Source organism: Saccopteryx bilineata, chromosome 8, assembly GCF_036850765.1.
Source record: "Saccopteryx bilineata isolate mSacBil1 chromosome 8, mSacBil1_pri_phased_curated, whole genome shotgun sequence".
Taxonomy (NCBI): Eukaryota; Metazoa; Chordata; class Mammalia; order Chiroptera; family Emballonuridae; genus Saccopteryx; species Saccopteryx bilineata.
Window position 1 is genome coordinate 86,467,722 of NC_089497.1, and position 23,835 is coordinate 86,491,556.

The window sequence follows — 23,835 nt, forward strand, 5'->3', positions numbered from 1 at the left end:
ATGCTCTGCCCATCTGGGGTGTTGCTCCACTGGGAACAGAGCCATTCTAGCACCTGAGGTGGAGGCCATAGAGCCATCCTCAGTGCCCGGACCAACTTTGCTCCAGTGGAGCCTTGGCTGAGAGAGGGGAAGAGAGAGATAGAGAGAAAGGGAGGGGGAAGGGTGGAGAAGCAGATGGGTGCTTCTCCTATGTGCCCTGACTGGGAATCGAACCTGGGACTTCCACATGCTGGGCTGACACTATACCACTGAGCCAACCAGCCAGGGCCAACAATAGTTATAAGGTTTAAAATAGTGTTTATAATTTAATTTTATTATTAGTGTTAAGGATTTTTCTATCCGTTTGACAAGTAGCAATTGTAGTTTTTTCTGTGATAGCTTTTGAAGAAGAATGTTATGCTAATTATATGTTACATGTATATTTTTATGTATGTGAATGGATTATCTGTGTTTTAATTTTTGTTCACTTCAAAAATCCCTCAGAATGTGACAATTGACAAAATAATGTAAACTGTTAATTTGAATGTTTTAAGTTACATGGAGTATTAAAATAATGGAACATTAGCCCTACATTTTTGGGAAGTAGTGGAAATAATATTTTCAGATACTGGAATCTTATTGAAACAAACATTGAGGATATCCTTCAAAAATGTTCTAATTACTAACCAGCAATTGCTATTGTTTCCATTTGTGCAAAATAATTGCCCAAAGAAGTGAGGGCAGACTGTCAAAGTTAAAGTCCTCTCTTTTAGGTACCTTAGCTACTGTATATACTATTGATTGCCTAACTGCAGCTTGGTAAAATTCAGTGACATGGAAGCCTATGACCTAATATATTTTCTTCCTTAGATCAACCTCTCCACTTCTCCTACACCTGCACAGTTAATAAGCCGTTCCCAGGCTTCCAGTTCTACCAGCGGCAGTATTACCCAACAGACTATGTTACTAGGGAGTACCTCCCCTACCCTAACTGCAAGCCAAGCTCAAATGTATCTCCGAGCTCAAATGGTAAGATGTGAGCTACCAAACTTTTTTAGTGTTTAAGGACTTGAGAGAGAGAGCAAAATGTTTCTTGATTTGATGCAATTAGAGGCATTTTTAATATTTAAGAAATGTTTAACAAATTTTTTATGTGCATGTGCTTAGCTCTTGTCCATTTATGTCATGAAAAATTCTCTAATTGGTAGGCCTTCTTGGTATATCAAATAGTAATCGGCAATGTTCAGAATTGGCCAGATCTGTAACATAGGAGTGATTATTTTTAATAAAAAGTTTTATTGATTTTAAACCATTTTTAACATTTAAACCTCTGAAACTAAGATGCATTTTATAATTGGTAGCATCTTACAGTTATAATTGGTACTTATAGTGATACATAAAATCATTGTATATGTTTGATCTTATATTTGATGAAATATTTAAAACTTGGTTGTTAACTATAAGTTAGAATTTATATTATGGCATCTTCTGAAATTTGGGTTGGAGTTTCTGGTAATTTACCAGATGATTCTTAGCTTTGGCTATTACCATCTCAAATTTTGCAAGATGATTTGTGTTCTTAAGCTCACTTTGATCCTTTATTAATATAGGAATGTTAATTTGGCTGTTCTTTATTTAAGAACCTACTATTTTCTCAATTTAACTGTTGAGCTTCTTTAAGAAATGTAGAAATTGGTTGACATTTACTTTATTTGATGTCTTTACAGGTAGCTAGAAGGAAACTTTGGGTCTAGCATATATTTATATACTTTCATTTCTGTCCAGTGAACTAAATATATATCTGGATCCCCAGATCTCCACTCAAATTTCAAAGAAATTTTCCCATCATAGTTCTAACAGGAAACAATGACATAATCCACCTTTTATTTATAGATTACTCAATAGACATTGTCACATTTCTGGCTTTTTTCTACCATGAGTTTTTATTCAATTAATAATATGCTTCAAAATTAGGCTGAACCTTTTGAAATGGTTTTAATTTGACTATTTTTGACCCTTTGGAACTTTCATGTGGGTCAAACTAAATAGACCATCTCTTTAGGTTTAGTGCTTTCAGCTGTTTGCACTAGAAATTTACTTCTTGTGAAAGTTATACTTTGTTCAATTCACTTAAATTTAATATGCTATAAAGAACTGAAGTTAAAAAGATCCCTTCATTGGTAATTTTAATTTAAACAGAAATGGTGTTTGAGGAACTGAGTAACTCCATGCAGTTTTGAAATAGAGTATTTACACATTCTTGGAAACAATTGTCATAATTTACTAAATTGGACTGGATAATCTCTAAGTGGATTGTATTAACTTTTTAAGTTAATGGCATTCTGTTTCAACATTGAAAAAAGCAGTTGAAAGGAGATGGTGATTCTTAGTAAATAAATTATGTACTTCCCTTATTATTACTATGTTTTTGATGTGAAGCTTTTTTTGCAGGCTGTGGTGTTGTTGAATTTTGACATGCTCTGGCATTTACATTTAGAATAATTTTTTTTTTTTACAGATAGTTTTAAAATCAAGAGTAACCTTGGTTTGTACTGTAGATTCTAAATAGCTGAGGGAAATACAGTAGTGTGGCATATGGCATAGCTATCTTTTGTGATAAAGAGGACAGAAAAGACTTTTGGGGTTTCTTTTCATGTTTCTCACTTTAATTTGTATTCAAGAGTAGTGACTATGGCTATTTTAACTTATGTTTTAGGAATTCCGCCATGATAGTTTTGAGTTGGGAGAAATTTAACCATAATAGCTTATTTGGGGCAAATATTTGGTATGAGGATTTCATATTACTGAAATAAATACTTTTTCTGAGCACTGATTTTTTCTTCTACTCATCAGAATCATGAGCTATTTCAAAAATGTTTATGATTTTTCTCAGTTCTCTATTATCAGAAACTTCTATTTGTCATGTAAAACCCTTTTGCTTAGAAGGCAGTCCTAAACTGCATTGTCTTTCTGTCACAAATTTCAGTCTCCCTTGCTTGCTATACATTGTGTGTGAGACACGTTCTTTTGTCTTAGGGTATTTTTTTTTTTTTTGGTTTTTCTGTCTGTACAGCTGATTTTCACACCCGCTACCACTGTGGCTGCTGTCCAGTCTGACATTCCTGTTGTCTCGTCGTCATCGTCATCTTCCTGTCAGTCTGCAGCTACTCAGGTGAGCTTGTCTAGCTTCATAATGTGGTGCTGGAGGTTTGGATCTTCAGGTTAAAGATAAATATAGATTTGTGTTGAAGTTACTGATGATCTCAGTGCTCTTTGTTATACATTTCAGATAGAAACTTAATAAAATACAGTAAGAACGAGTTTTTGCTATAACATTGTGTTTAGTTTTATTGTAAAGCCAGATATATTTCTTATTCTGTGAGATGTTATTGTGTAGATTTCTTTGCAAGCAGCTATGTAATAACTAAGTCAAGATATTATAGATTTTAAGATGGAAAGTGAATTAAATTGGGTAAATTTTAAATTTAAAAAATGGAATAGAATAGTACTTTGGTAGTGTGGAAGAAGGTGAACCTTAGCTTTCTCCTCACACCATTCACAAAAATAAAATAGAAGTAGAATTTAGACCTAAAGGTAACAGCCCACACTATGAAAGCTGTAGAAGAGAACATAGGGAGTATTGTCACATCCCTAGGGGAGGCAGAGCTTTCTTAGGTCACAAAAAGCACTAACTATGAAAGAAAATAAATTGGACTTTATCAAAATTAAAAGCTGTTCTTCAAAAGATATTGTTACAAAAATGAAGAGACTAAGGGAAAATGTTTACAATACAGTATATATATCTGACAAAGGAGTTGTATTCAGAATATGCAACGTATGCTTATAATTCAGTAATAATATCATGAGCAAGTCAATTAAAAATGGGGAAAAGAGCCTGACCTGTGGTGGCGCAGTGGATAAAGCGTCGACCTGGAAATGCTGAGGTCGCCGGTTCGAAACCCTGGGCTTGCCTGGTCAAGGCACATATGGGAGTTGATGCTTCCAGCTCCTCCCCCCTGTCTCTTTCTCTTCTCTCTCTCTCTGTCTGCCTGTCTCTCTCTCTCCCTCTCTCTCTCCTCTCTAAAATGAATAAATTAAAAAAAAAAAAATGGGGAAAAGATTTGAACACTTCACAGAAGAAGATATGTGAAGGCCAACAACCACATGAAAAAATGCTCAACATCATAAATCATTATGGAAATGCAAATCAAAACCACAATTATATCACTAAACACTTACTAGTATGGTTGAAATGAAAGAGACTAGAGAGAATGTACAACCACTTTGGAAAACAGTTTTTCAGTTTCTTATAAAGTTAAATATATGTTTAACATGTGACCCAGCAATTCCACTTTTAGGAGTTTACTGTGAGAGATTCTTTTTTTGTTTTTGTATTTTTCTGAAGCTGGAAATGGGGAGAGACAGTCAGACAGACTCCTGCATGCGCCCCACCGGGATCCACCCAGCACGCCCACCAGGGGGCGATGCTCTGCCCCTTCTGGGCATCGCTCTGCCGCGACCAGAGCCACTCTAGCGCCTGGGGCAGAGGCCAAGGAGCCATCCCCAGGGCCCGGGCCATCTTTGCTCCAATGGAGCCTTGGCTGCGGGAGGGGAAGAGAGAGACACAGAGGAAGGAGTGGGGGGTGTGGAGAAGCAAATGGGCGCTTATCCTGTGTGCCCTGGCTGGGAATCGAACCCGGGTCCCCCGCACGCCAGGCCGACGCTCTACCGCTGAGCCAACTGGACAGGGCCTACTGTGAGAGATTTGAAAACATATATCCACATAAAGATATATAAATGAATGTTTATAGCAGCTCTATTCAGAGTAGCCCCAGACTGTAAACAACCATTGTTCTTTAACTGGTGAATGGATAATGCACTGGTCGGCAAACTGCGGCTCTTGAGCCACATGTGGCTCTTTGGCCCCTTGAGTGTGGCTCTGGCACAAAATACCGTGTGCCGTGCTCCCTCGATAAGGAATGTGCCTACCTATATAGTTTAAGTTTAAAAAATTTGGCTCTCAAAAGAAATTTCAATCGTTGTACTGTTGATATTTGGCTCTGTTGACTAATGAGTTTGCCGACCACTGGGATAATCAAATTGTGGGATATTACTCAGAAATAAAGAAGAAGAAACAACTACATTATAATTAGCAAAATAAGCCAGACACCAGAGAGTACATACTCTGTGATTCCATTTATATGAAATTCCAGAATAGGCAAGACTAATCTAGAGTGAAAAAAATTGGTTGGTGGTACCTAGAGCAGAATGTGGGGGAGATTGACTGGGAAGGGTCATGAGTGAACTTTCTGGGTAATGGAAATACCTTGATTGTGTGTGTGTGTGTGTGTGTGTGTATTCATATTATATATGTTAAAACTCATTGAACTGGTTCATTTATTTTCCTGTGTGTAAGTTATACCTCAGTAAAGTTGGTAAAAATGAATTGAGTAAATTTTAAATTAAAGCAGTTGAGTAGAATATTACTTTAATTCCATTTTGGTATTTTTCCATAGAAATTAGTCTGTATATCTTAGGATCATCCTTAGCTTCCTATTTTTGATTTAGTAGTCTTAGTCTTCTGGTAAAAAGCAAAAAATGAGAATAGCAATAATATTCTTTGATACTTTTTATAGACTTTCTTATATTATTTAATAATAAGGTCGATTTAATGTATTAGCATATAAACATGTTAATCAGTTAAATTCAAATTTTTTCTAACGTGTTCTGTAAATCCTGAACTTTGTTGGACTTGAGTTTTCATATTTACAAAATAAGACCTTTGTTTTTGTTAACTTTAAGGTTTTCTTTCAACCTTTTTTTTTTTTTTTTTTTTTTTTTTGCATTTTTCTGAAGCTGGAAACAGGGAGAGACAGTCAGACAGACTCCCGCATGCGCCCGACCGGGATCCACCCGGCACGCCCACCAGGGGGCGATGCTCTGCCCACCAGGGGGCGATGCTCTGCCCATCCTGGGCGTCGCCATGTTGCGACCCTCCTGGGTGTCGCCATGTTGCGACCAGAGCCACTCTAGCGCCTGGGGCAGAGGCCACAGAGCCATCCCCAGCGCCCGGGCCATCCCTGCTCCAATGGAGCCTTGGCTGCGGGAGGGGAAGAGAGAGACAGAGAGGAAGGCGCGGCGGAGGGGTGGAGAAGCAAATGGGCGCTTCTCCTATGTGCCCTGGCCGGGAATTGAACCCGGGTCCTCCGCACCCTAGGCCGACGCTCTACCGCTGAGCCAACCGGCCAGGGCTTAAGGTTTTCTTAACTCTAACCTTTTATAATGCCTCTTTATGGAATGGATTTGTTGAAGTAATGATTTTCCTGTTTTTTTGTTGTTGTTGTTTTGGTTTTTTAAGACCTAACAGAACTAGACCAGTGGTTGGCAAACTCATTAGTCAACAGAGCCAAATATCAACAGTACAACGATTGAAATTTCTTTTGAGAGCCATATTTTTTAAACTTAAACTGTTTAGGTAGGTACATTGTTATTAACTTAATTAGGGTACTCCTAAGCTGGCCTTTGCTATAAACGTCCTCAGTCTGATTGAGCCGCATGTGGCTTGCGAGCCGCAGTTTGCCACCACTGAACTAGACCATTATCAACCTACAGAATATTTTCAGTTTTATTTTTTATTTATATTTTGTTCCAATGAAAAAACATTTTTTTCACAGAGTTAGAGAATCAGAAAGGGACAGATAGGGACAGAGAGAAAGGAAGAGAGATGAGAAGCATCAATTCTTCATTGCAGCATCTTAGTGTTTGTTGATTGCTTGTTTATTGATTGCTTTCTCATATGTGCCTTGATAGGGGGCGTAACCTGGGGGGGGGGTGACCCCTTGCTCAAGCCAGCGACCCTGTGCTCAAGCTGGTGAGCCCATGCTCAAGCCGGTTGAGCCCGTGCTCCAGCTGGCAACCTTGGGGTCTTGAACTTGGGTCCTCTGTGTCCCAGTCTGATGCTCTATTCCGAGTCACCACCTGGTCAGGCACAATTTTAATTGATTTATAAGATGCATGCAATAAAACAAGGTAAAATAAATAGAAAGCTTGCAAGAAAAAAAGCACAAATAAAGGAAAGTGGCATGGAGCTAGGAGTGAGGTTGCTATTCAGATTATATGCTTAAAATTCTGCACAGACTTAAGTTTAACTCTCATTTTGGTTATTTATTAGCTGTATAGCTTTAGACAAGTTAACAAACATCTCTAAATAGTCATAATACTTGCAGGGTAAGTTGAAGAATGTATAATATGTGTGCTTGGTATCTAGAACATAATAGCACTCATTAGTACTTTTTATTTTATTTTTTTTGCAAGGCGGGACTAAGAAGACCTGAGTCCAAATTCTGACTTCAGCAGTAGTTGCCAGCTCTGTCACTTACCAAAATTGATTAATTTTGGACAAAGTCGTAGTATAACATAGTGTTTATAAGTTTGGACTCTGAAGTCAGATTTTCTGGGTTCAAATACATGCTCTACCACTTTTTCTTTGGATATCTTTAATTTCTTGCTTCAATTTCAATAATATAAAATAAAATAAAATAAAATAAATGTTTACAAAATCATTATAATGCTTGTTTCATAATGTTGTAGTGAGGATTAAATGTGTTAATAAGTGAAAAACAGAATAGTGTCTGATACATAACCCACTAAATGTTAGCTTTTATTAATACCTTTGCTAAGCCTCAGTTTTCTTCACTGTAAACTAGAAGTGATAGCTCAGAGTTGTTATAAGGAATAAATGAGACAGCAATTATAAAGAACTTAGCATACTGCCTGACACATAAGATATCACATGCTGCTAATTACTATTTTTGTTATATATTATTTAAAGATGAGTCACAAATTATGCTTCTTAGCTTGAAGTTGCTAATAGTGAAGGGAGAAGCACAACCATTTAAAGGATTTCCAGTTTCCGAGGTAAAGTAAACCAATTGGGAAAATACAACTAACATGCTTTCTAGAGCTCAGTCTTTCTTGTGATTTCTCATGGAGAAAACATCTTATAGTGTCTCTAATAGTATAATGAGCATAATACAGTAATTTATAAAAGTGCCTGGAGTTAGATATGATACAGGTGTGGCTCTGTGATAATATGACTTAATTCAAGGATAGACTTTGAAGAACCAAAAGTTTTTCTCTGCTTGCTTTTGAAATGGCATTGAGGCTCTGGCCAGTTGGCTCAGTGGTAGGATGTCAGCCCAGCGTGTGGAAGTTCCCGGTTCGATTCTCGGCCAGGGCACACGGAAGTGCCCATCTGCTTCTCCACCCTTCCCTTTCTCCTTTCTCTCTGTCTCTCTCTTTCCCTCCCACAGCCAAGGCTCCATTGGAGCAAAGTTGGCTTGGGCACTGAGGATGGAACCATGGGCTTGCCTCAGGTGCTGGAATGGCTCCTGTTGCAATGGAGCCACACCCCAGATGGATAGAGCACTGCCCCCTAGTGGGTTTGTCGGGTGGATCCCAGTCAGGCGCTTTTGGAAGTCTTTCTGCCTCCCTGCTTCTCATGTCAGAAAAAAAAAAAGGCAAAGGCATTGAATGAGCTGGCAGTGGTAAGGTTTGCTAATACTTTGAATGTTCCAGTGGTGACTTTCCTCAGGTTCAGAACTGTTTTGAAAAATTTGTACTCCACTTTGTTAATTTTAAAGCTTATATATTCAGTTTTTAAAGTAATAGTGCGTAATTGAGGAGTAACCAAATTTGAAATTTTATTTTAAGTCTTTAAGTCATAGAAGTCAGAATGACAGTTTTTCCTTAGAATTTTACCCATATTTACTATTTTAAATGCTCCATCCCTTCTCCTGAAAAAAAATTTTTAATAAAAAAATCTTATTTTCAAAAATATCATGTTTGGAAAAAAAGTATATTTCTAGAAAAGTAAGGAGTCTTACTTTGGCTATGTGGGAAGTACTGTAAGAATTGAAAAGAAAACAGTCCTTTGGATTTAAAATCTAGAAACTCAGATCTACTGCCAGCAATGTGACAGTAACTCTTAGTTTCCTTATCTGCAAAGAAGGGATGCTACTGTAATCCACAGTGTTTCTTGGATTCAGATTGAAAAATTGGTGTGCGAGTGTTTGGGTAAATATAATATAATTTCATAATTGTAAAGTATGAAATTAGCAAAAATACTTAACAGGAAATTTAGACTTTTTTAAGTCAGAAAGTTTCCATAATTTGATGATAGGAAAGTTTAGATGAAATGAAAGTTGGACATCAGACTGCCCTAACATTTGTGCTCTTCGAAAGTGAAATGTTAAGGAAATCTGAATATGTGCCATCTACATTAAGTTTGTAATATTGTTTAGAAATACAATTTACATGTTTGAAATTTATTGTAAATATTTAAGCCCAGATGACCATAGATATTATAGCCATAGTCTAAAATTTTTCTATTCATATAAAAAATATTTAGTATATAACATACATTATTATAAAATGTACACACAGATTTTATTTTTCAGGATTCTAGAAAACAAAAGGAAATTTAGAAGGAAAGAGTACCTTATTCTATAGAAATGGACTACTGCAGGTTTTAGGGTTCATTGTGTCAAATCCTCATTTACATTGTGAATATATATGCTTTTCATTTGAAGGAAATGTTTCAGTTTTCAAGTTTTTAAGATTTTGCTAGTCCTGGCTGGTTGGCTCAGTGGTAAGAGCATTGGCCCTGTGTGTGGAAGTCCTGGGTTTGATTCCTTTTCAGAGCACATGGGAGAAGCAACCATCTGTTTTTCTATCCCTTTCCCCATCTTTCCCTCTCTTCCTCTCCTGCAGCCATGGCTGGCTCAAATGGTTGGAGCAGAGTTGGCCCTGGGCACTGAGGATGGCTCCATGGCCTGGCCTCAGGCACTAAAATAGCTCGCTTGCTGAGCAATGGAGCAGTGGCTCAGACAGGCAGAGCATGTGGGAGACTGTTTCTGCCTCCCCACTTCTCACTTAATTAAAAAAAAAAGGCCTGACCAGGCAGTGGCACAGTAGATAGAGTGTCAGACTGGGGCACGGAGGACCCAGGTTTGAAACCCTGAGGTTGCCGGCTTGAGCATGGACTCATCTGGCTTGAGCACAAGCTCACCAGCTTGAGTGTGGGATCATAGACATGACCCCATGGTCACTGGCTTGAAACCCAAAGTCGCTGGCTTGAGCAAGGGGTCATTCAATCTGCTGTAGCTACCTGGTCAAGGCACATATGAGAAAGAAATCAGTGAACAACTAAGGTGCTGTAATGAAGAATTGATTCTTCTCATCTCTCTCCCTTCCTATCTGTCTCTCTGTCACACACACACACACACACACACACACACACACACACACACGATTTTACTATACCTCCATTAGATATTTGTTGAGATTTTTTGGTAAAATATGAAAAGGTTTTAATGTTAGCCAAAGAAAACCATAAATAGAATGAAATATGGAAGAGAAAAAAAAGGCCATATAATATATGTTCAGAATCAGATACAGGAGAATACCTCAGACTTGTGCAGTTTCTGTTATGTCTGCATCACATAACTGTGGGGAGTAAAAAAATGAATTTGAGGGATGAGAGCCTGCCAGCCATAGTCTCAGTATTTCACAGAGACAGACATGAGTAATTCTAAACTAAGCTAGACATTAGTGCTATCGCCATTATGGCCCAGATTCTATAGGAAAAGCATTAGATGGGAGGAGAAATGATATATTTCTAGTGAGGAACTTTGGAGAGGATTCTTTGGGAGAGTGAGTGGGATTTTTTACCAGCCCTGAATGGCATGTGAGCAGGAGGAACTTGAGCAAGGGCTCTAAAATGCAGGAAGTGCAGGGTAGTTTGGAAAAGGGCAAGTAGAACGCTTTAGATAGAATACCAGGATAGTGCACTGGAAGAGTGGAAGGTGGGCTCGAAGAGGTTTGGGCCTCGACTTTGAAGGGCTTAGAGTGGCAAGCTGAGAAACCTGGATTTTATTTTTGCATTTAATTTCAACAATACAGTTTTTAGTCCACTTATGCTATGAAATATTTGACAGAAATCATAGAAGATGCTCCATATGGTCTCACTTAGAAGATTCTTTCAGTAGCTTAGAATAGAACTCATGAATACATCAACTGCCCTGAAATAAACATTTGTTTAGCACCTGCTATTGGCTGAGCACTGCATTTGGCACCTAAAAAGAGAAGGTATAGCCTTTGAAATGATATAGTTGTAGAGAGAGAACACACATGAAACTGAAGAACATTCATAGAGCAGCAGTATATCTTTTACTTTGTCACTTCAGAATCTCTTTTACTCCTGTTTCCCTCTGAGGGCTAGTGCTAGCATAAATGTGTTTGGTACATTCATTCCAGGTAGGCAAGCACCTAGCTAGGCATATTCAGCCTGGCTGTTGGGAAGTGTTATAACCTCATGTGATCGTACTTGGTATGATCGTTGCCACCGTCTAGATTAGCAATATGTTTAGAATAGGTCCAGGTATAGGCAGGAGCCAACCAGAAACCTGAATTTCAAGGCCATGTACAGTCTTTTCAGTTCATGAGGTCAGGTTCTCAAAGGCAAGCCAGTGTTCTATACATCAAGATTACTGTTTCCTTATAATCTCTATAGAGCTGGTAAATTTTTTGTTATCTCTTACTTCTATTAAGACAGCAGTATTGTATCTGTTGGTGGTGGGAACAAACATGACACCAGGTGGTAGACTGGTGGGGTCAGGCAGCAACATCGGTACTTGAGTTCTGGCTGGAAAAGAATTCAGAGCCAAGACCCAAACTATAAGAGAAGATTTATTTAGAAAGTCACAGAGGTGGAAGAAATGGGCTTTAGGATACAAGTTACAGAGGCAAAAGAAGCGGAGCTTAAGAGAAAGAGGGAAATGCGCCTTGGGTTGGGGGGGGGGGAGTGCAGGGCAGACTCCCAGGAGGGAGACTGGGAGCATGCTGGGTCTTTAGTCCTAAGGGCTTAGGCTGGAGACTAGGGGAGGTCTCAGGGGAGTATCTCAACAGAATATTCATCAGCTCTCTAGATATATCCTTTGAGGGAGGTCCTTAATCAATGCAGCTGGTCCCTCAGGTCAGCTGTGATCATGTTTGCTTGTCTGGTTTTGCTTTCTGGGCCTACAGCTGAAACACACTCAACCTAGAGACTGTCGTCCTTGCTTCGGTGACCTGTACCCTGCCCATCGCCCTTGCTCTACTCATGTCTGTCTAACTGCCTACCACATATCCACACTTTCTAAGTATGTGAGCTATGAGGTACTTGTAGCCTTAATGTTTCACAGTCCTGACATGGAACAGTTGGGCTGATACTGAAGGAACTACCCGTTCTTCCCCACACACCTTGGGCTCCCCCACCTCTGCACCTTTGCTCACGTTTCCCTTTTATGATATTTGGAACGGCCTTTCTCTTTCTCCTCTTTGGATATCTCCAAGCTGGTAATGATTTTAAAATGCAATATGTTGCAGAGTAATTGACTCATAGTTCAGATATATATTCTGTTTTCATTTAGTTCTTAATGATGTTTCTTTCCCTTAGTGTCTTTTTTTTAAAATGTCAATATTTAAGGTATGATTTCTTAGAGTGATTACTCCCCTTTCCTTAAGGATTAGTCAGTTGTTTCAAGTGCTTGGAGCTTTATGTATGAAAAGCATAATATAAATGTGTTTTTATTATTGTTATAATGGTAATAATTACCACATCAATTAATATCATCTGTTTCATCTTTATTTTTTGTTATGTGGTTCTCAGGTTCAGAATTTAACATTACGCAGCCAGAAGTTGGGTGTGTTATCTAGCTCACAGAATGGTCCGCCAAAAAGCAGTAGTCAAACTCAGTCATTGACAATTTGTCATAACAAAACAACAGTGACCAGTTCTAAAATCAGCCAACGAGATTCTTCTCCAGAAAGTAATAGGAAAGGAGAAAGTCCAAGTCTGGAATCACGAAGCACAGCTGTCACCCGGACATCAAGTATTCACCAGTTAATAGCACCAGGTAGGACAAAACTTTTGTTGAAAATAGTTGCATTATTCATTTTCTTCACAGGAACAGCAAAACAAAAGATGCTCATTACTTGATTAAGAATGACACTTGTAAAGCATTTTAAGATATGAATTTTATAAGTTAAAAAAGAATATCTCAATACTGTAGATTGAAAAAAATCAGAAGAGCTCATCAGCTAAAACAAATTATAATAAACTTGATTTTTTTGGGTCATTTGACATTTGATTGACATTATTTACTAGTCTTCATTATATAAATAAAACCTTTTAGCTTTAGGAACAAGATTTGTCTGTAGTCATTTAATATGCTTTAGTGGAACAAAATTAAAAGCCTTTAAAAAAGCAAGTAGTTTTTGTTGTTTAAAATGGTCATTAGTGGGAGGAATTTTTTACTTTCCAAAAATAAGGATTATACACAGTTTTTTTCCTTACCATGTTGCTTTTTTCCATTTTGGATTTCATCTGTGAGAAGATGTCAGGGAATCAGCTAAAGCCACTTTCATTCTCACCAACATTTGAATCCCATGTGCACTTCTGTTATATCTTTAGATAACCTTGCTTCATGGTTCTCATGCTGAAAATGTTGGGGGCATCTGGAGTGAATTTCCTTACCATCTGGTCTGTTCATCTCAAAATTTGTCAGTGTTGAGTTTTCTTCACTTCTAATAAGATAAGGGATTATCTGCTTTCTTTAAAGTTAGCACTGTTTGCTTGTTTCACTAATTGCATCGTTTTACCTGTTCCTGACCTTCTTTCATAGTTATTATTGCTTCTTTTGTCTCCCTCATGCTGGATTTTTTCCTTTGCTTCTCTAGCATACTTAGGTCACCCTAATCATTAGTATATATGCTTTTTTACCAGTATAACTATTGTTAATGGAAAGTGTGTGTGTGATGCACTGGTCTAGACACCTCACATAAGTTTCATCTTTTAAAAAACCCTCTTTTCATCCAGCCTCATCAGTCAAGCATCTTCTTTCTACCCTTTTATAACTCTGCATTACTTTTTAAAGATTCATTTTATAGTACTGAAGTCTACATACTTCTCCTTTTATGTTTCTCTGTGCTGATATTGTTGGTGGTCTCTAAATCACCCAATCTCGAAATGTTGGAATTGTTTGATTCCCCAAGTTAGAAATCTCTCATTACTCTGAACTTGTATAGCATTTAATGCTTTTTATGACATTTTTTTCTTTTATAATTATTTTTATACTTACTGATCTTAGCCTTTCTACTAGACAGTAAGACTTGTGTGTCAGGCACTTTACATTTATTAACTTTTATTTTTTTCTACAGTGACAGAGAGAGAGTCAGAAAGAGAGATAGATAGGGACAGACAGACAGGAACAGAGAGAGATGAGAAGCGTCAATAATTAGTTTTTACGTTGTAACACTTTAGTTGTTCGTTGATTGCTTTCTCATATGTGCCTTGACCGTGGGCCTTCAGCAGACTGAGTAACCCCTTGCTCGAGCCAGTGACCTTGGGTCCAAGCTGGTGAGCCCTGCTCAAACCAGATGAGCCCACGCTTGAGCTGGCGACCTCGGGCTCTTGAACCCGGGTCCTTGGCATCCCAGTCCAACACTCAATGCACTGCGCCACTGCCTGGTCAGGTCATTTATTAACTCTTGTAATCATTTTTCAGATTCACTTTTTCGTCTTTTTATCTTGATAGTACTAAATTGTGCCTTTTATGTACTTATCTGCAATAGTAAGTATATATTGGATTAAGAGTTGATTTTTTTTCCATTTGAATTGTGGAAGTTATAGCACAATTGTTTTCTGTGTGTAGTAATTAGAGATCACTGCTTAGAATTCTTAAATCTGAATCTTAGGTAAGTGCAGGCTTTGTTTTAATGTATAAATTTAATAAACTTATTCATAGTCTAGTTAGATGTGAACTCTTTTTTTTAAATATCTGTGTGCCAGGTTCTGTCCTGTGTATGGCTTGATAAGGATTCTTATACTGAATTGTCCAGAGTATTCTCAGACTCAGAGCCTCTGGCCAGTATAGACAGGAGTCAGTGAGAAGCAGCAGTGACTCATTGTGTTTGGAATGACAGCTTGGAACAATTTTTAGTGATTCCATAGTTTTGATTATAAGGGAGCGTAGGTTAATTTCCTTCCAAAGAGAATGTTACCTTCAGAGAAACCTAGGAACTCTTTCAGGGTTAGTTTAGGCAAGGAGATTTACTTTCAGATTTTTAGTCACCCTGAAGTCTGGTTCTAAGAACCTGAACTGGTTTTAAATTGACACTTATTCTTCTCCTTTTCATTGATAGTGTGATAATATTCTTATAGTCATCTTCCTCTAATGGTCAATGTTTTATGTAGGTATGGAGGAGAGCAGTAAGCTAAAACCATCAGTCTCAGGACAGTTGCAATTCCAAATTTAGATATTAGGTATATTAACCAAACTCTAGAATTCCACGGTGCTGTTTTTTAGAAACAAAACCAAATGAACATCCTAAGACTTTTAAACCTTTGCCGCTGCCAAATTATAAATTTATTAAAATTTATTCAAGCCTTACACTCCTCTTTTTGGTGGGAAGTTAGTCTGAAGCTACACTTTTTTTTTTTGAGATTCTTTATTGGTAATCTGTCCTGTTCCTCAGTTAGGAAAAAGCTTGTACCTATAGGTCACTTTCAGATACAAACCCCCCCCCAAAACAAACTACTGTGTTAATGTAGTATAGTCTAATAATTACTATAATGGGCATGGTTATTATTTTTCTAGGGTGCTAAAATCATTTGGTTTTTAGCCTGACTTGTGGTGGCACATTGGATAAAGCATTGACCTAGAATGCTGAGGTCACTGTTTCAAAACCCTGGGCTTGCCTGGTCAAGGCACGTACAGAAAGCAACTTCGAGTGGATGGTTCCCACTCCTCCCCCCATCTCTCTCTCTCTTTCTCCCTCCTCTCTCTCTAAAGTAAATAAGAAAAAAAAATCATTTGGTTTTCTTTATCATTTCTTCTTGAAGGGGGAGTTCCTGCTTGACAGTTAATAATTCTATTTCTAATATATAAAGAATGGCAAATGTCTGGTAATTATCCTTAACTATATTAGAGCTCTAGGTTGTTGTTTTTTTATAACAGTTCATGGGGTTTCTACAAAATTAATGTAGTTGGGAAAAATATACCTTTTTATGCAGACATTAATTCAGTGTGTAATGAAAGGCCTGTGTTAGTCTTAAGCTCAGGCTGCTGTAAAAAATAGCATAGACTGGGTGGTTTAAACAACAGTTCTGGAGGTGGAAAGCCAGAGATCAAGATCTAGTAGGGTTTAGTTTTTTTTTTTTTTTTTTTTCTGAAGCTGGAAACAGGGAGACACAGTCAGACAGACTCCCGCATGCGCCCGACCGGGATCCACCCGGCACGCCCACCAGGGGCAACGCTGTGCCCACCAGGGGGCGATGCTCTGCCCATCCTGGGCGTCGCCATGTTGCGACCAGAGCCACTCTAGCGCCTGAGGCAGAGGCCACAGAGCCATCCCCAGCGCCTGGGCCATCTTTTTTTTTTTTTTCTCCAATGGAGCCTTGGCTGCAGGAGGGGAAGAGAGAGACAGAGAGGAAAGCGCGGCGGAGGGGTGGAGAAGCAAATGGGCGCTTCTCCTGTGTGCCCTGGCGGGGAATCGAACCTGGGTCCTCCGCACGCTAGGCTGACGCTCTACCGCTGAGCCAACCGGCCAGGGCAGGGTTTAGTTTTTGATGAGAGCTTTCTTCCTGGCCTACAGATGGCTGGCTACCTTCTGGCTCATCTCATGTGGCCGTCTGAGTGCTAGGAGAGAGGATAGTGAGCTTTCTGAGTCTCTTCTTCCAAGGGCACTAATTTTCTTAGGTCAGGGTCTCACTTTTCTGACCTCATATAAGCTTAATTACCATAGTTTTCACTCCATAAGACACACCTGATCCTAAGACACACCTTGGGTTCTAAGGAGGAAAATAAGAAAAAAAATATCTTGAACCAAATGGTGTGTTAAAATATTTAATAAAATACTGTATTTTTTGCTCCATAAGACGCACAGGCATTTCCCCCTCCACTTTTAGGGGAGAAAGTGCGTCTTATGGAGCAAAAACTATGGTACTTCCTTAGAGGTCCTGTCATCCAATAGTCACATAAGCACTTAGGCTTCATCACAGGGATTCTGTGAGACACAGACCTTCCTGCCACAATAGGATCCCGGACTCAGTGCTATGGTTCTTGTGATTTCAGGCAAGTAACTTAATGCTCAGTTTCTTCACCAGTAATGTATTTATTGGATTAGTGTAGTACCCTTCTGCATGGGGTGGTTCTAACTATTAAATGAAATAATGTATTTAATAATTTACAGTAATATTGATAGTAATTAAGGAGTTCTACATAAATGAGAGATTATGTCAATCATAAATTTTCCAAATATAATGCCACCCTGACAATAATAAATTGTTAATTAGAATCAGAAAAAAACAAGCATGATAGACTTCTCTAGAGCACTAGGGCTTTTCCTGTATAGAAGTATTGTTTCAGATATTCTCATAATTATTTTGTAATAGATGTGCTTGTCAGTCGGACTTGTGGACTAATATAATAGACTCTGGTTTCTGATTAAAGAAAAATTTATGGGAAAGGATAGATTGTTAATTTGTTGAAGTATCAGTTCTAGATTGCTTACTTCTAGAGCACAAAAATAATTTTTTTGTACTTAAAGAACATGCTAAATTTTGATTATATTCAAAAATTGCATTAAAATGGGCCTTTGCTGTGCTTGCAAACATTGCTTCCTTATCTGTAAAAGGGGAATAATAATACCTGTCTACTTCATAGGCATTTTCTTTTTTAGTACAATGAGCAATGTGAAAGGACCTTGAGCCCGTTGGAGGAAAGGCACTACTGTATATAGAAACACAAGATTTTGTTGAATACTATGTAGAGAATCTTGATCAACACATTTATAAGATGCTGACATAAATTTTCAGTCTTAAGTTTGAAGTGCTAGTCTAGTTATGTGAAAATTATTCTGTTAGATGAATTTGTAGAAATTTTTATTTAAAAAATTCTTAGGAGTCAGTGACTCTGGAGGGGAAAGGAAGGCCTGGGATTTCCTATAGCACCATCTTGCTGATGTCATCCTCTGATTTGGATGCTATAAAGGAGTAAATTATAGTATGTGAACTAAAAATAAAATCCATGGGTATTTGTTGAATCTTCTATATGCCTCTTTTTTGAGATGTTAATCAAAAGTTAATTTCCTTAATGGATCTCCAAAATTTTAAATAACCAACCACATGCAAAAATGTTAAAAAAAAAAGAAGTTTGGAGTTTTTATAAGGCCTTTGTCACGAATGTGTGAGATGTTTATGGTCTTTATCTTAACATTGAGATTAAGAAAAATTTTCTGCCCTTTAGATCTATTTTCAATGTATAATTTTTTGCATGATAGTAATATTAAGCAGTCTTTTCAGTTTATCTTTTAGTGAACCCAGTGTCATTTTTAAATTTTATTTTCAATTATAATTATACAAGATTATAGTAGTTTCACTTGTACAACATAGTGATTGTACACTTATATATAGTTAGCCCAGTTTCCATTCTAATTTAGAGAGGATTTCACCAGCATCTCCCTGTGTGTAAACATAAACATCAGTATGCAAAAGAGGCATAATGATGGGGATACTTGATTTTGTTCATTCGTTATATTTATTATTCCTGTTGTGGTTGGCTCCTCTGTGGAGATAACTGGTACAATTGCTTATAGATTAGTGTAGGTTTTTTGTTTATTTGCTTGTTTTTGTCAGGAGGAAAAACGTAAAACAAGATCCTTTATTTAGACAGCATGAATTTTTAAAATTGATTTTTAGAGAGACAGAAGGAAGAGAGAAACATCAATTTGTTGTTACACTTACTTACATATTCATTGGTTGATTCTTGTATGTGCCCTCACCAGGTATCTATGCTACAACCTTGGCATATCGGGACGGCACTCTAACCAACGGAGCTAACCAGCCAGTGCTTAGACAGCATGAATTTCTTTTTTTTTTTTTTTTTTTTTTTTACAGAGGCAGAGATAGACAGGGACAGACAGACAGGAACGGAGAGAGATGAGAAGCATCAATCATCAGTTTCTCGTTGCGTGTTGTGACTTCTTAGTTGTTCATTGATTGCTTTCTCATATGTGCCTTGACCGCGGGCCTTCAGCAGACCGAGTAACCCCCTGCTGGAGCCAGCGACCTTGGGTCCAAGCTGGTGAGCTCTTTGCTCAAGCCAGATGAGCCCGCGCTCAAGCTGGCGACCTCGGGGTCTCGAACCTGGGTCCTTCCGCATCCCAGTCCGACGCTCTATCCACTGCGCCACCACCTGGTCAGGCAGCATGAATTTCTTATTGCTTCATTCTCTTTGCATACAAAGCTAGTGGCTCTCATAGATTTGGAAGGGCCCCTGACATTTCATTTCTTACTTACATTGATTATTTGACTGTGCTCTAGGAGTGACACATCTGTTTTGCTTAACTGAATTAAGCAAACATTTTCTCCTCCTGGGTCAAGTCTTGGCTCAGTTTGGTAATTTATTTGGGAAACTTTATAAGTAATTACATTGATGATTAATTGGAAGAATACTGAGATGCAGATTAGAAAGAATGAGACTTTTATGGATTTTAATATCGCATTTTTGTGATTTTGAAGTTATCTTTACATAAGTTATACTTGTTCAACAATACTCCTTTTCTCCCCAAAGAAGGAATTCAAGTGGATAAAGCATGTTAAAAGTTAATACAGATATCCTGGGGACCTATAAAATTTAATAAGAATAAATTATGTGTAGATCCAGATTTATAAATTGATTATTTTAGTCAATTTTCTTTTGGAATTTATCACAGTACAGCTTATTTTATGAAATTTATAGTGTTCCAAAGACAAGTTGTTTATGATTACATTTTCAAGTCACTGTTGTCTGGAAGACTTAATAGATTTCTGATATTTATGCCTTTATGATGTAAAAACTTTCTTTTAAATTTATCATAAAAATTATTTATTTTTGAAATAAATGCTAATTGTCATTTTTTCTCTCTCACAGCTTCATATCCTCCAATTCAGCCTCATCCTCTAATAAAACATCAGCAGATTCCTCTTCATTCACCGCCTCCCAAGGTTTCCCATCATCAGCTGATATTACAACAGCAGCAGCAGCAAATTCAGCCAATCACACTCCAAAATCCAACTCAGGACCCACACCCACCCCAGCACTGTATACCACTCCAAAATCATGGCCTTCCTCCAGCTCCCAGTAATGCCCAGTCACAGCATTGTTCACCAGTTCAGAGTCATCCCCCTCCTTTAACAATGTCTCCCAGCCAGTCACAGTCAGCACAGCAGTCTGTAGTGGTGTCTCCTCCACCGCCTCATTCACCAAGTCAGTCTCCTACTATAATTATTCATCCACAAGCACTTATTCAGCCACACCCTCTCGTGTCGTCAGCTCTCCAGCCAGGGCCAAACTTGCAGCAGTCCTCTGCTAATCAGGTGCAACAAACAGCCCAGCTGAATCTCCCATCCCATCTTCCACTTCCAGCTTCCCCTGTCGTCCACATTGGCCCTGTTCAGCAATCGGCCTTGGTGTCCCCAGGTCAGCAGATTATGTCTCCGGCATCACATCAGCAATATTCATCCCTGCAGTCCTCTCCAATACCAATCGCAACCCCTCCACAGATGTCGACTTCTCCTCCAGCTCAGATTCCACCACTGCCCTTGCAGTCTATGCAGTCTTTACAAGTGCAGCCTGAGATTCTGTCCCAGGGCCAGGTTTTGGTACAGAATGCTTTGGTGTCGGAAGAGGAGCTTCCAGCTGCAGAAGCTTTGGTCCAGTTGCCATTTCAGACTCTCCCTCCTCCACAGACTGTTGCGGTAAACCTGCAAGTGCAGCCACCAGCACCTGTTGATCCACCAGTGGTAAGCCCTTGGAAGCTCTTTGACTTTCTTGCTGAACTGAAAGTAAAAGTTGTTTTCTCCTACGTTTTATATTATGTCGCTAGAGCTACATGCCTGTGAATTTAAAAAGCTTGAAAGTTCCATCTCAGTATGTGACAAACATGCTGTATGGGCAAAAAAATCGCCATTTGTTGTATGGTTGCATGCTTGATAATTTGTGATGGTTATTAAAGTCCCTCGTTAATTTTATTACTATTTAAACAAATCCATCTGCTATCTTTACAGAGTTGATTTTTTTTCCCCAAGGGAATGCATTTGAACCAGTGTCATCTGCACAAAGTTTTTTCTCTTAAGGTGATTATCCTTCATAGATCCCTTCTGTTGGCTTGTATGTTCTTAAACGTATGGTTTATCTAGCTAACCTTTTTGGTTGTATGCATTCTGAAGTCCTGGGCCTTTTGTTTCAAGGTGGAGGTATGCTTGTATGATGCAATTTTTTGGTAAAATTATATTTTGTAATTAAAATTGTAATACTATTCTAGGAAAGGATGCAACTTTGCAAAAAACAACTTAGAACCTCTTTTAGAATTATTAAACTTTTGATTTTTAAATTTGTACTAACATAAAATATATACTTAAAATATTTCTCATTTAAAAAGCTAAGAAAATCGCAGTAGATGAATTGAATATTGAGAATGCAGAAACCTATTGGGAGGAGTAAAAGTTTTGAATAATTGAGATTGTGATTAAATTGATCAGAATAAACCTCTAAAAAATGGTACATGTTGCCTAGAAAGAAAAATTGTCTTGAAAAATGTTTTTCTTTAAACATTCTCTAAAGGACTCTTAAAATTTATGAAATAACAGTAAAAATTGAATAAGGAAGGTCTCAAAATTTTTAAACAGAATGATTAAATTCATTATTGATTTATAACTGAGAAAATAGTCTTCCCAAAAGGAATTTTATGTCTTCAGTAAAGACCTCACTGAAGAGACTTGATTCAAGACCAATAACCTATTTGCCCAGAAAGGAGTTTCACAGTCTGTTCCTTAATGGGAAACATGTTGGTTCTCAGGATGCAGATCTAGATCTTTATTCTTGTTATTAAAACTGACCTTAACTGGCATGAAGAGATTGAATTCCATTTCCTGTTCACTTTTATTAAAAACAGAACTCGATAAAAACAACAATGGGCATCTAGAAGAAATAGGTTTGTCATTCAGTTATCATGTCTCTATATTTTCTTTTAATGGAATTTTAGAGTGTTTACAATGGATATAGTAACAAAAAAGAGCTTTGAAGTGTCTAGTACTTTCAAAGAAATCAGATTAAAACAAAAAATATTTTTTTAATTTATTGATTTTAGCGAGGGAAGGAGGGGGAGGGAGAGACAGAGACAGAGAGACAGGAACAGAGATCTGTTTCTGCATGTGCCCTGACCTGGGTTCGAACTGGCAACCTCTGTGCTTCGAGTTGATGCTCTAACCAACTGAACTATCCGGCCAGGGCAAGAAATCAAATTTAATTTAAATTTATAGTCTTTCTAGTTCAGTGAATTGCTTTTAACAAGTAAAAATAAAATTTCTTTATATGCCTTATATTTTTCTGATTGTTTTTGTTAAGGTAAAGTTTGGAGGATCATATTTGGGATAGAAATATAAAAAACATAACACTTAAAACTAAAAATATTTACGATCTTAATTTGTTAGTTCCTGCTCTCAAAATTAAAAAAAATTTTTGTTATCTCATTTTTGGAAGATTTTTTTTTTTTTTTTTGTGAAAGTAACAACTTTTCTGCTGTCACTGGTATGGTCATACTTGTTATCAGTAGTTTCATGTTTCACTCTTATACCTTTCTCTGAGTACCTAGTGTATTTATTAAATTGCTATATTTTTCTTTTATTATCTTTGACCATGTTTAAAAAATATAACATTTCTTCATAAATTATACTTCATTTCCTGGTTGTTTCAAATATTTAAATGTAAAGAGGTATATTTACTTCTTTAAAAATATTTTTTAGAGAGATATATTTACTTCTTTAGAAACTTGAAATTTTGAAAGATAATTGAATTATTGAAATAAAATCAGTATGATTTTAAAGAGATATATTTGTAAAAGGTGTAAAACTAAGATTTTTTATTGATATTTGGGTACAATAAGATGTGAAAGTAGGTAATTTAGAACTAATCAATATTTCATGATTTATTTAAGAAAGGGAGAGGGACAGGACTAATATACTTTATTGAGGTCAGTTTAGCAGGCATCACTACTTTTAGAATAATTATGAACTATAAATAGAAATTGTGATATGCAGTTTCCTAATGATCTTATCAGCAAAACCTCTACTTCATTCCTTTATTCAGTATTTTAGTTATTGCCATTAGGTTTTTTATGCTGATGGTGGTAGATGTCCGTGACAGATCTGCTTTTGTCTGTTTCTTTTATTCATTAACTTATTTTGCCTTTACATGGGTGATTTGGGAGAATGTATAGTTAGGCTTAACTATAAGGAATAAAAAGTATTTAACAGTATTATTTGATGGATTATTTCAGAATATACTATTTGTGGTGTGCCTCTTTTTATCCTTAACAACTCTTATTATTTTTAAAAAATCAAGAATTCTCTACCACTCCACCAAATTAAGGTAATCACTACTACAAGCAGATACCCCTCACTAGAAGGTTGTTTTTCCCCCTTTAACACCAGGACTTTTTTTGGATGACTTTCTCTGTATTGGCCATTACCATCATTTAAAAAATACTATCATGTACAGATATTAGCAGCTATCATTATTGTACATTGTATAATAACACAACTGCTTTCACTTCTGAGAAACCTGACATGAGGTAAGGAATCTGTTGGTGAAAAACATTTCACCAACAAAGTTGTGAACAAATACTTAAATATTGCCTACTGGGCATATGAAACCTGTATAATTATGTTAACTAGTGTCACCCAGATAAATTAAATTAAAACAAAAATATTGCCTA

The 23,835-nt window shown here is 37.4% G+C and overlaps 1 protein-coding gene and 1 non-coding gene across 12 annotated transcripts in view; one reads left to right on the forward strand and one right to left on the reverse strand.

Annotated features, from left to right (window-relative positions):
- Nucleotides 1-23,835, forward strand: part of PHC3 (polyhomeotic homolog 3) — an 81,470-nt gene that overhangs the window by 24,788 nt on the left and 32,847 nt on the right. For 7 of the 11 annotated variants that reach the window (XR_010726912.1, XM_066241881.1, XM_066241883.1 and 4 more), the window contains 5 exons: nt 850-1,008; nt 3,053-3,151; nt 12,689-12,935; nt 19,992-20,863; nt 21,149-21,196. Coding sequence is in view for 10 of the 11 variants with exons in the window: in XM_066241881.1 (XP_066097978.1) it covers nt 850-1,008; nt 3,053-3,151; nt 12,689-12,935; nt 19,992-20,863; nt 21,149-21,196 (1,425 nt within the window). In the remaining variant the exon portion in view is untranslated. The remainder of the gene's footprint in view (nt 1-849; nt 1,009-3,052; nt 3,152-12,688; nt 12,936-19,991; nt 20,864-21,148; nt 21,197-23,835) is intronic. The other 4 variants (XM_066241884.1, XM_066241882.1, XM_066241885.1 and 1 more) reach the window with 3 other exon arrangements.
- Nucleotides 6,156-6,231, reverse strand: TRNAP-AGG (transfer RNA proline (anticodon AGG)). Its single transcript has one exon. It is a non-coding gene; the product is annotated as a tRNA-Pro (tRNA).